This window comes from Dinoponera quadriceps, unplaced genomic scaffold, assembly GCF_001313825.1.
Source record: "Dinoponera quadriceps isolate SergipeBrazil2010 unplaced genomic scaffold, ASM131382v1 scaffold4444, whole genome shotgun sequence".
NCBI lineage: Eukaryota > Metazoa > Arthropoda > Insecta > Hymenoptera > Formicidae > Dinoponera > Dinoponera quadriceps.
In genome coordinates, this window is record NW_014558991.1 from 605,520 (window position 1) to 618,820 (window position 13,301).

The 13,301-nt window shown below is 40.2% G+C and overlaps 2 protein-coding genes across 4 annotated transcripts; both read right to left on the reverse strand.

The window, feature by feature from the left end:
- Positions 1-166: 166 nt before the first annotated feature.
- Positions 167-8,981, reverse strand: LOC106750028 (BUB3-interacting and GLEBS motif-containing protein ZNF207-like). 2 transcript variants are annotated; one of them, XM_014630044.1, is made up of 6 exons: positions 8,471-8,981; positions 7,550-7,676; positions 6,685-7,079; positions 6,010-6,349; positions 5,270-5,705; positions 167-661 (listed from the first exon to the last, which is right to left on the reverse strand). In XM_014630044.1, exons 1-6 carry the CDS (start codon positions 8,509-8,511, stop codon positions 561-563), a joined length of 1,440 nt encoding a protein of 479 aa, XP_014485530.1. In that variant the 5' UTR covers positions 8,512-8,981; the 3' UTR covers positions 167-560. The 2 variants fall into 2 exon arrangements, with proteins under 2 accessions (XP_014485530.1, XP_014485531.1); XM_014630045.1 differs by lacking the exon at positions 8,471-8,981 and adding an exon at positions 8,209-8,464.
- A 104-nt stretch (positions 8,982-9,085) lies between these two features.
- Positions 9,086-12,791, reverse strand: LOC106750029 (zinc finger and SCAN domain-containing protein 10-like). Of its 2 annotated transcripts, XM_014630046.1 has the most exons (7): positions 12,232-12,791; positions 12,024-12,137; positions 11,358-11,547; positions 11,142-11,278; positions 10,864-11,026; positions 10,570-10,797; positions 9,087-10,473 (listed from the first exon to the last, which is right to left on the reverse strand). In XM_014630046.1, exons 2-7 carry the CDS (start codon positions 12,101-12,103, stop codon positions 10,312-10,314), a joined length of 960 nt encoding a protein of 319 aa, XP_014485532.1. In that variant the 5' UTR covers positions 12,104-12,137; positions 12,232-12,791; the 3' UTR covers positions 9,087-10,311. The 2 variants fall into 2 exon arrangements, with proteins under 2 accessions (XP_014485533.1, XP_014485532.1); XM_014630047.1 differs by having other exon boundaries at positions 9,086-10,473; positions 12,024-12,791.
- Between the last annotated feature and the right edge of the window lie 510 nt (positions 12,792-13,301).

A 13,301-nucleotide genomic window follows, 5' to 3' on the forward strand; every position in this document is an offset into this window, starting at 1 on the left:
TTTCCAGCGCGCACTGATTTTTCGAAAAAATCCTCTCAGGCACTGATGTGGGCGTGCGGTGTGTGTCAATCTTTCTTTCTTTTTCTTTCTCTCCCTCCCACTTTCTCACTCTCATTCTCTCTCTCCCTCTCCCTCCCTCTCTCTCTCTCTCTCTCTCTCTCTCTCTCAATCTCTTTCTGTCTGTCTGTCTGTCTGTGTAGTTCTCATCTCTATGTCTTTCAACGATATGATTAGAAAAAAAGAACAAGGACCTTGAATCATCCAAACGTCGCAATGGGAGAGGATGCGGTCGAATTGCGCGACGTGAATCAAAGTGGATGCGAAAGCTTCACCGCGCGAATCAACTCCCATTATCTCTATCTCTCTCTCTCTCTCTCTCTCTCTCTCTCTCGCTCTCTCTTTCTCTTTTCGCATCCCATTTCTCTCCCCCTTTCCTCGTCGTGTCAACTGAGTGTGTCCGTGTCTCTTCCTCGGTCAGGTCCGAACCCCAGCGAGACTTAGGGGCGGGCCCACAGCACGAAGTGCAACGGCGGGGGATTGGGCCCGTCCATGGGGGGCGATCATCTGAAGCGTGGATGCATCATCGGTGCTAGCATCGGCGCCGGGAATCCCATGGGGAAGGCCGGATGCATCGCACCCGGTGGTATGGCTCCTATCATACCTGCAAGGTAACACAGTGTCCGATCAATACGATCCGCGGCCGGCAGAATCTCGCGAGAAAGAAAGCACGACGCGACACGTGCGAGCGGACACGTGCGAGCGGGTGTTCGGCCACTGCAACGTCGCAAACGTCGCGTGGAATATCTCTCTCTCTCTCTCTCTTTCTTTCTTTCACTCACTCTCTCTCTCTCACTCTCACTCATTCTCACTCTTTGAAGGATCCTCAGCATACCGGTCGTTTCCGGCTTTAACAGGGCGAACCTCGACAGCGCAGCAAGAGGTTGCCGAAATAAGAGAAGAAGGATTCGCGTGAATTTCTCTTGCTGTGGGACGCCTTCTCTATGCGCTTTCCGAAGTTGGTTCTGTCAAAGTCGTAAGCAGCCCGTATGCTATTTCGTAAATGGTACTTACGTCGCGACTGTTCACGTTACATTGTAACCCGCGCGTCGCATTATATCTTTTTGGAGGATCGCGCGTTGTTCTTCAGTGCGAAAATAAAGAAGCTCGCGAGATGTTTCGCCATTGAAGAGGATAGTCATGTGACAGCTGATCGATCGATTGTTGCAACGAAAAGAAGTTTACATCGAATCTTTTTTTTCTCTCTCTCTTAACGGGACCTCTAGATATTACAATTCGCGTGCGAGATCTATCGCCTAATTGCCGATGAGTGTTAGTCGGCCGGGCGAGAATTTTCCGCTCGACCCCCAAGCGAAGTACACTTCTTTGCAAAAATTTGCGCAACTTTTCCGATATGTATTCTCTTCTCTTTCTAATGAACTACATCACGCATCTGGTTACAGGGTGGTCGATCCTGTTCGGCAGTACACCTACGTTCTACCCAGCAACCAACCTCATTAAATGCGAATCGCCAAACTAAATATACGGTGAGTAAAAAAAGTATCTTGCACACCTCATCCCCTTTCACCGGGATGTAATCTCACGCGAAGAGGAGATAAATATTGCGCGGCAATATATATGTATATATTAATAGAAATCAAAACGATGTGTATATATTTCCGACAGTGACTTCGCAGCAGTATCTTCTCTTCTTCGCGGGAATTTACGCCGAAAAGGACGATGGGTGGGCAATCGTTCCTTTTTTATTCACGGTAAATATATAGGTATATGTGTACGTACGAAGAGAGAACTCAGCTTAGCATGCAGTGCGCAGCATACGCAATACAAGTCAGAGACAAAAAAAAAGAACTTTCAAGAAAGTGGTATCACACAATAAAAAGGAACTCACACCATATACAAAGTATACGAGTCTCGCTTGGGAACGCGCGATTGGTTCGATATCGTCGAAGCGCGCGGATCGCTCAGCTGTCACTCATATTTTCCGGACACGTTTTCCCAAGAACGTTAGCTTTAAACGTCAGAAATAAAGATGTGCCGGAACACCTCGACGCGATAAATATCGGTATTGATATGATTCGTCAATAAAAGTAGTTGAAATCGTTCGATGAAAAGTGCTCTTTTCCTTTCGCATGCGACACGTTCTCTAATTCCGACGTTACTTGCTCGAAATCACCCGAAGACGGAATCGTTAATCGCGGATCCTCGATCGAGCGTAAGAATTACGTAAGATATATTGAGTAACGTGAAGTCGTTTACTTACTGTTGTTCGGCTCGACATTTCTTTCTATTTTTTTTTTTTATTAATCTAAGATCTTTCGTGTAACACAAAAGCTAGGCTATGGTGTGAGGGAGATACATTACGTTCGTTCTCGTTGCTAATTTGTCATTTTCCATGAAAAGAAAAAGAAGTCGAACAAAATGCACCGGCGAAAATAACTCGATCCCTTCCCTCTTTATATCTTCATTTACTTGGTCATTATTCATTCATGATTCTTATTATAAATTTCCATGGTGTTCCGTTCACAAGTGGCGAATGATCGTTCATGTGCAAAATTTTTCGCACAATTTGAAATCGACTTCTCTCTCTTTCGCTCTCGATCGGGCAATTATCTAATCATTTAAAAAGAAGGAAGGGATAAATCGTGAGGAAAAATTTGCCGCGTGAAAGTTACTGCAGTTATCGTTACTTTCTTTCTCTTTCTTTCTTTCTTTTTCTTTTGCTTTATATATGTTTCTTTTTTTTTAAGAACGAAGACAACTTCGAACGACTGTCAGTACCGTGCCCAAAAAAGCAGTTTCTCCACTACTGTATCACAACACCAGGATTTCAAGCTATATATATAAGTAATACTGAAGAGAGACAGGATGTGTGGTAACACGGCTGGCGAGGTAAATAATGGCGAGTGAGTCGTAAGAAGAGTAAAAACATGGTTAAATCGAGAGAATGAATAAAGAAGCTGAAACGGAACGGAAGGAGGAAACAAAGAAATCATATACGATATAAATAATGTAATGGCCGAGCGGCCGGAAGTCTCTCTCTCTCTCTCTCTCTCTCTCTCTCTCTCTCTCTCTCTCTCTCTCTCTCTCTGTTTCCGTAATTATCTGTGTAAGGCATAAAGAAGATAAAAAAGAATTGTGTATATAATTTTTCGTACTCTGTCATTGGCCGGAAGAATAGTATAGAAGAAGAGTATCGTACACAAGCGAGATACGAGACAAAGTACCGGCAAAGATGAAATAAAGACGGATTTAGAGACGTGACAGAGTAGATGCAGTAATTACATAATGATCGACTTTTTGATTATTACGACACTATTATTTCTACTGTTCATCACATTAGGCTCCGTTACTCTAGTTTCTACGAGAGGAGTTATTTTCACCCGGGTTAAATCCCGGACTCGAGGGTCCTCATCGAAATCAAAGTATCTTTCGTGGCGTTCGTCGAAGAAATTGGAACGGATGGAAGTAGGAGGTACATGTCGTTGGCCGCTCGACCCAACCTGCCCAGTGACAATAATATAAATATACGGAAATATATACACACGGTAGCTCGCGGAAGCTGTTCGAATATCGGCGATACGAAGTGAATCCTAGATGTGCGCGACACCCTTCGAACACTTACACGAGCCGCTGTACGTATACATGACACGTATACGTAATAAATGTATGCGTATTAATATGACAATGATGAGACAGTAATAATATAAGATTAATTAACAATATAAGAATAATAAATATAACAAGATATATATGTATATAGATATATATATGTATATATATAGATATATATATAGGCCATGTCACCGCATGCTAATTGCTAAGGACCAACCTTTGTAGCGCTTGGTATAAAACGCGGTTTTAGTAACCAGACTGGGTTCGTTCGACACTCACCAAGGAGTGACCGGGCGCCCTGCAAACGCACCGTTAAAAAACGTGAACGCACAAGACACGCTGCGTCGTGAGATTGAGATCTGGCGTACGGTTGAAAAATCTTGAGAGCGTGCTAACAGTAATATCGAACAATGGTCGTGATTGATTGTTTTCGCCTCTATCTTTCTCTCTCTCTCACACACACACACTCACACACGCGCGCGCGCGCGCACGCACAGGCTCTCTCTTGAATATAATTTCCTGCACACGTCGTCAATTTCCTGATTCCTCCCCTCCCCCGATCCGTTTAATCACTCTCGTTATCTTTTCCTATAGCACGTTTAGTTCGATTTTCTGAGACAACAAAAACAATTACCACGACGAGTATAATTTGGCGCCAGTGAAGATGAAATTATCGATTATAGTTTAAGAAGTATTGAGCTTTCGCTTTCTTTCCCCGTCTTATTCGTTTCCCGTGTGAACAGAACTCTTCTCCAAACATCGACCGCGTAAAATTAGACAGGGATGATAAACGAGGGTTGCGCAAAATTAAGTACAAGGATATAATTAGCATTTCCGATGGAAACTGATGGAATTAAGATAATTACATAAGAAGTAAACCTGCGCACGGAGGGTAGCGCCTTATCGTGTGCGCGAATTGAATAATCTCTGCATCCGGCAGAACTGAAGCTATCCTTGAAAGTAGCAGACTTGAGCCGGATATTTATATAATCGGATCTTATTTAGTCGGATCCTGTTTAGTCGGAGACTGCCTTAAGTTCATGTCCAGATGCTTTGTAACCAATGAAACAAGCCGTGCGGTATCTGAAAATGAACTTGAAACGGTCTTAAGTACAAGATCTGATTATGCCGGCCTTAACCTTAGTATTGTACACTCTTACACGCTCGTATAATATGGTATACTTTAATATTCGACAACAAATGGAAAACTTCCATTTAGATTACAGAAGAAAGGTATTTCGCGCGATATAGATTCAGTTAAGAAGATAAAAAGGAAAATCGGCGTATGAAATTTCACGCAAGTCTCCGGGAACCATTATAAGGAGAATACGAAAGCCAAGAAACAAGTGTTCCATCGGAAATTCCACTTCTGCACCCCACCGCGACAGATTCTGTTATGAACGGTTCTGTGCACTCTCAAGAGGAGCCTCGCTCTTGTAATCGAGGATACAATACAGCCGCGGAGAGCACTCGGTAATCGGCGGAGGGTGACGCTACGAAAGAAGGAAAAATCTTCGAATTCTCCACAACGACCGAGGGAGAGATAAACAGACGAGGGTAGCTGGCGGCGACGTATGGCGTAAAGGAGAAGAGGGGGGGNGGGGGGGCGCGGAGATTTTTCAAATCCGTAGAGACTTACCTGGTGGCATGCCCATGGGGGGCGGTCGCATCATGTTACCTCCATGAATGAGAGCAGGCGCGGCCAGTGTCATAGTGTGTCGCATAAGCGGTGCCATTAAGGCGACCGAATTCACAGGCATCGCGGCTGCCGAGGCCGGTACCATCACCTGCGGCGGCCTCGGAAACCTCTGTTGCTGTTGCTGCTGCAGGGCGCTCAGCGCAACCGCCTGCTGTCGCTGCTGTTGATCCTGAAAAGCAGCGGCCGCGTTCGCAGCAGCCGCTTGCTGCTGCTGCTGTTGCTGCTGCTGTGCTTGCTGCTGCTGCTGCTGTTGCTGCTGTTGCTGTGCTTGCTGCAGCGCGGCAGCCTGCTGCTGTTGTTGGCTCGCCTCCGACTGCGCCGATCGCGGCTCATCGGCACGACGTTGGTACTTCGGCAACTTCGCCCTGATTTCTTCCTGCAAGACGACAGGACGCGCGCGTTTTAGGGCTGATTGCGGAAACGCCGATTGAAAAAGAAACTGCGGCACGCCAATATCGTATGGTAATTGTAAGGTAGAACGAGTTTTATGTTATATTTAAAGAGGAAGTTAGAAAGAAATGAGCAAATTTTCTCTTTTTGGAAGGCCCCTGAGAAAGAATACAAAAGTCAGGAGATATAAATTCTTAATGAGTAAGACGATCGAAATTGTTCAGAAGAGAAATTTGAAAACTAAAATTGAGTGAAACGGACCGATGGAATTACCAAACACGTGGACTTACCAAACTGAGATCTTCCGGAGGGTGAATGATTTTGCTGGCAGCCCCGGTGGTCGCAATTAAATTCACCTTTTGATCGCCACCGAGATTATTGTTAGATGTGGTACCAGCGGTCTCGACGGTGCTGTAAGCGGGGAATGTCGGCTTCACTGGCCCTATCGAGCCGCCCGCCACCGACGTGATCGGTTTGAAATCTGTCCCAAGAGGCGTAGACGTAACCGCCGTCGACGCCGCTGTCGAGACGGCCGCGGCGCTTGGGAAAAGTGGACGCGTCGGCGGGATCGACGCGCCCGATACCGGCGGTTGCATACCGGAAGGCATACCCGTCATACCTGACATCATACTGAAAGCGAAGCATGCGATGCATATAAAATTATGCAAATTTAATAGAAAATATAATAAAAATATGTGAAAATTAATCATTAAGATTACATATATTTATTAATTCAACCTATTAGCTAAGAAAGGAACCTGGTTTATTCAGTTTTGACCTTACTGCGCTCATTCCTCCATATTCTAACACAATAAATAAATAAAATAAATTAGTAGAAATAATACATAAATTAATATAATAAAATTAATAAAAACAATTGGGAAAATTAATATAACTAATAGAAAAACAATAATATAAAATATTATAAAACACCGTTGATACATAGATAATCAATAAACACGCACCCTGAACTCATAAACGGAGGACCCACGTGGCCCATCGGCATCATAGGGTGCATAGGTGGCATTCCAGGATGCGGTGGTATTCCAGGATGCGGCGCCATACTAGGATGCGCCATACCAGGCGGCATCGGTGGCAAAGTAGGTTGCGGTGCCATCCCAGGTATTCCGGCCATCCCAGGCATCGCCGGTGCAGAGCCCAATAAACCCTCCGGTTTCGCTTTCTTTGTTACCGGTTCATCCTCGCCAGAGCTAGGCGAACCTGGCCTACCACCGTTCCTCTGTCTTTCGTGCTCCTTCGCGTCGTTTGGAGGTATACCTTCCATCCCGTAAATTTCTATCTCGATATCACTACGATTCGGTAACGAATTTGGAACCTTGTCTATCGTCTCCTTGTGTACCTACAAATAACAAGAAGAGCATTAAAACAGTTGGTTTAATAATTGTAACTTCACGGCAGTATTATAACATTAATAATGTCAAGTTCACAACATATTGCATATAAAGATGTAGCCATCAGACACATATAAATATTTAAATTCACAGATACTAGGTACTCGGATACTATCCGATACAATAGAGTTATTCGAGCAGTTAGAACGAAAAAAATCATGAGTTAATACTAATCCTGGGTAATACCCATCTACCATCAGTTATTGACTTTCGCAGCGCCTGATTTCTCAACAGCTAATTTCGTTTGTCGTTCTTGTAAGATATTATGTACCCTAATCACAATACTCGAGTACCTGGATTATTTTCACATTAACTGGGTACCTATAGGAAATATCAGAAAGATTAAAGTATTATTCAGGTAGCTCAGTAATATTCAAGTACCTGAGTATCAAGATACTAACATGACTAATCATATTACCTGCATGCAGTGTATGCTAAGCCCTGGTCCCGTGTATAATTTCTTGTGACAGATGTGACATTTAAAATGTTTTGCCTTCTGGTGCTGAATAAGAATCTTTTCATCTTCAAATTCTCGGTTGCAATACCTTCGAAAATGTTAAGGAACATCATATGGGAAGTTCATCTTACAAGTGATATTTCAACGTACACCAAGTCAAAGATGTTTAGTAGATAATGTCAGAGGTAACAATTAAAAATATAAAGGAATCCATCATTCACTTTGATGGGAACGCAAATGAATTAAAAAAAAAAAAAAAAAAAAAAAAAATTTTCCTTTTTCNACGATTTATTTATTTGTTTCAATTTACAGTCACTTGATGTAAGATAAATCATTAGTTGGGCAGCGTAGCTAACGAGAGATTAAGCTCGGAGTTCGAGAAGTACTCATAATCTCATGGGAAACCGATGGGGGATCGATTTTCCCGGATTTACATCCGCGGCGAGGACTTTCCGCATAGGTCGCTTCCGTTACATCACAGTGTAACGTCGTCGTGTGCATCGGCGGAGAGAAACAGCTGCGCTCACACATACATGCCACACACAGATGCACGCGTGGCGCGGTGGCGCGAGGAGATCGTGTATATCGATTTCCCCGCCTTCGCCACGAGCAACACTCACATGCCTCTCCATCGAGCGCGGTTTCGCAATTTTTCCCGAGGGAATCGATCGTCGTTTCATTCCCCCGTATAGATCGTCGCCACCGTACGGACGGTTTCGATCGCGCTACTCGAACCGTCGCCACGAACGAAGTGTGCGATCTAAAAATACGGTTACGTAAAAGCGACGACTGCTCATATCGTCGTTGTCGCGTAGTGTCGTTGTCGTCATCGTTGTCATCGTCCTTCTCGCCGTTCCCCCGGGGAGAGTACGAAAAGGATACCAGCACCACGGTCTCGACTGCTTCTTCTTCTTGCGGCCCATTCTACCGTCGTCGGGCTTATCACGCGACTTATCACCAACAATCAATTCTTCGACTCGACGACGTGATGTGCTCCGAATATACGCGACGAACTTCCTAGTCACACTATACACACGTACGCATACATACGCGGGCTCGCGATGCTAACGCCGATAATCCAAAATGGCCGCCGCATCCTCTCCGCTGCTGACGAGTGCGCGCTGTCAACTTAGCGCAACTCCAAGTCCCTAGATCTTGGGAAATCTCGGGGGCTCTTCGTACAAAAATTTCCCTGTTAGCGCGTGATCTTCCAACGCAAAGAGTATCATCAGTGGCGTGACGCACAAGTGATATCTACGTTAGAATGTGTCAAAATAAGTTATACGAGATTATATATATGAACCTAACTATTCTTCTTCTAAATTATATACAGAATGATTCATAAATACATATTCATAAATACATGTTCATATTTCCTTGAGATCTCTCTGAGAAAGAATATAAAAAAAGTCATGAGATATAAATTCTTAATAAATAGATAATTAAAATTGCTCAAAAGAGAAATTTGAAAACTAAAACTAATTGGGCGACCAAGAAGAATGTTTATAAAGATCGAAAAGGAAGTTCTTGACAAAGTCAATAAGCACAAAGAGAATAGTAGCGTAATATTTCTCAATCCACAGTACAATAAATGAAGGTAATAATTCTATAGCGAAGAGAAGGTTAATGTATGCTTTAGTGGTTTTTAGATATAGAATATCTTACAATTTTATAAACATTTCAAGACAGAATATACCGTACTAACTGTGATAACGAATGATTAATGAATACAATCAAATATTATGATCGACATAACTTTTTAAGCAATTTATTATAAAGAAATAAAAGTGACATACGCCGTATTCAATCGCTACTATGACGCTTTTATATTAATAAGTCGTCCAATCACCATCGTTGTCAATTATTGTCTGACATCTGTGTGCATACTTTCCACCAATGTTACAGCATACTCTTGAAGTTAAAATCGCCATATTGAATTTGTCAAGATAGTTGTTCACCGTACACATTTTTTTCACATAGCTTCATCCTCACTGATCTCCAGACATTATTTTCAGTAGGATTTGATGACTGTAATGACCAATCTAACGTTTCGATATTATTTTTTTCTTTTTATTAGTAACAAAGACAATTCTGATGTTTTGAATTGTTGTCTTGAAAAATCCAGTCTTGACTTTTGTTTGAAAACCATTCTTCAGCAGATGGTATTAATACCGATGCAACAATTTTCAAAGTTTGCTCGATGATGCTCTTATTAGACAGACTATATGTGTATACATATAGGTATATTTTACAAATGAATATATACATAGTGCTAGGGTCAAGTGATGGAACAAGGACAAATACATTAATATTTACAATAAAATCTGAGAGACTATCACAGTTAATGGAGTAGTAAAAAAAAATCGAAAGAGATACAATCGCGCTCAGAATACTAAATTATTACGTGAAAATTACATCGCCATCCAATTGCAATATTTTTCTTAACCAGACTTAAAACATCAACTTTTCAATCATGACGTAAGTAGGCTAAATACACGCGAGGTATCGTACATATTCTGCTACACGTTATCCTCGATATATCATGATAAGAAATGTGAAAAGAAGAAATAGAAATGTACAAATATTAAATTAAATTGGTAATGGCCACTCGATTGATTGTAGTTCGTACAAATTTCTCACGCAACAGAGTTTTCTTGAAAGACAAGTGAAACCTTTCCACAATCAATGATGAAATTATTGTCAGCTGAGGGAAATCCTGTATTCTAATGGCAGATTTTTCTTGAAGTTACTGGATTTACGGAATCATTTATGTATACAAGTTCGTCGTCAGAAGATGATATAAGTTCCTCTTTTATTTCCTGTTTTACTTCTTCTTTTATTTCTTGCTTTATTTCTTTCAGTTCCACGATCCGCTTTTTACTCAGCTGAAATTACATTATGTTAAATTGTAACATATTCTACATTATGCATCTAAAGTCAGTAGAAATAAAATTTCAATTGAATTTTCACCAAAGTCTGACCTGTCTCTTAGAAGCATTCGATCGTGATATATATTTATCGGCTACAGTTTCTATCCTCCTGTCACAATCCAGATTGATTTTGGTCACATTGTGCCTCTGTTGCTCAGAGATAGCAACAGCATTCGGTTGATGAAATTTATTGTGGGCATTGAATGCTTTTTTACTGCAAAATACTGCCGTGCATACTGTACACTTAATTACATCTACCGACATGATCATTTCCCTATCCTGTGACACAGCACAAAATGTACAACTATATATATAGTATTTTTATGTATGAATTGTTTGTCTTACCTGCATATGTCTGTCCTTCAAATGTCGCTGTAGATTGAATTTACTGAGATACTCAACACCACATAAATGACAATAGTATACGCTTAGCACGTCGTTCATGGAATTTATTTTCACCTTGTTACTGGGAGGAGGAGTGATTATAGGTTGAAGCAAGTGTTCCATTCTGAAAAATAAAACCAATCAAATAACAAATATATATTTTTAAAAACAAATTAATTAATCATTATTAAATGGACAAATTTAAAGGCAAATTATTATTATTATTTGATGGACTTTACGACTTATGACAGCGATAATGATATCTCAGAGCCTTTGCATTATAAAATAACACATTGCATTCTTCACATTTTCTGTGCTGTTCTTTCCTTTCGCTTTCAGATTTGTCATGTGAAAGTTGATGATGATCTCTGTGAATCTAAAGAAATAAACATTATATAGGTTTATTGCAGATTAAAAAGAACTGGAAGAAAAAGATATCAGAAAATTCAATGTACTTCTAGAGGAAAATGCTTTCCACAATAATGGCAGTAAAATTTTGTATGTGCATTAGGATGTTTCTTAAATCTATGCCTTATTGCTGCACTTGTAGTAACAAACGATGTCCCACATATGTCACATTTAGTATTTTTAAAATATCCACTGGCAATGGGCTTTCCTCGCATGTCCAACTCTTTTCCATGTTTTCTGTGAAAAAAATAATATTTTGCAAAATATTTCATATTATAGCTCTTATAATATAAAAAACTATACATATATAAAACTAAAATCACTGTATTATATTTATCATTTTTTATATTGTACCATTATAAATATATTGGTCCATATATTTTGAATTCCCTTATATTGATAAAAACATTTTAATGTGGCTTCTCAGCCAATTCCATCAAAAAGGTGGTTCTAAGCCACTTTTGAAGACACTTTTATCAATAAAAATGAATTCAAAATATCAACTGTTGTATATATATATGGTGATGTTTTGTCTCATGTACATTCTTAAGTTTTGATCGTTTCCTCTAAATTTCCCTACTTCTCCAAATGTCGTATCTGATTAATCAAAATATAATTATAACAATGTTTATAACAATAACGTAATAAATTAATAATTAATCAACTTCGAGATTGACAATTCTAAAATTCACAATTTTGGTTATGAAACATACCTAAAGTGTTCCTGCAGCAAATCTTTGGATTTGAATTTTGCGTTGCATAGAACGCACGGATACTGATCTTTGGCGCTCATTTAGACGATTAAAACCACCAAAATTGAAGGAAAACTAAAAGTTTTAAACAAATATCAGATTGCACGACGACAGTGCAAATAAACACTGTCACATGAATCGACCATTGACGTAGAGGATTCCGCATTACCGTTCACATTCGTCGTTGTTGCTAAATTACTAACAATTTTGTTCATACATCAAAGAAATACATATTTCATGCAATAAAAACAATTATAAGTTAAAATCAGAATAAATCAATAAACTTGTTTTTTTTAGCTCTACTGGATCTCGTAATATGTAACTATTAGAAGTCCCGAGGCCTCAGGATGCTGTCACATGGCAACGAAAGAACAGAACGGAAAAGATGTGGGGGAATGACCAATCGGAATTATATTCGTATTAATCCGTTTCGACTTCAAAGGTGCGTTCAAGGAGACGGTATTTAGCGTTGTCGCGTCCTGTGGGTAGAAGTTATAATAGCTTCTAAGCGGTCGCCATTTTTCGTTTAGCTCGAAATATCTTGACGAAAATTAACGACAATATTAATAGGTCTGTTTTTTTTCGAAACACTTTCTGCACTAGTGCACACCAGTGCAAGGAGTTTACACTAAAACGTTCTTTTTGTTGAGAATGACGTCATCATGACGTCATCAACGCTGTTCGTTTTCGTAGTGCAACAGCGTGTAGTGCAGGCAGTTCAGTGAACTGTTGTACTGAGTCAGGAGATGGTTGTACTGAGTCAGGAGATGTGGTCAGTGCAGTGCATGAGAATATAGTTTGGAAGTGCATGTAAGCCTAACGGAAATACGAAAAGTCTCTATCAGGTACGTGGCTTGCATTATAATGAAATGTGTGAAACATCTTTTATATTTCATTTTCAAAAAGTGTTAATATTATACCATCACACACACACATACACAGCAGAAATGTTTAAACATACCACAAGGATGGATTTAAGATGTCAAGATACATTACTTTATGATTTTATATTTATTTTATATTTAGTCATTTATTTAAATTTATGATCGGTAGGGTATATAATATTATAAATTATTCATAAATTTGCTATGTATAGTGGTTGTATTACAATAAAATCCTTTTTGTCAGAAGAATCAAATAATTCCATGTGATGCGCCATGTTGTTTACTACACTCTAGCGTTTCAGCGGTACGGCAAAAACGAACAGACCTCTTCATTGCATTTTGCACTGAACTGAAC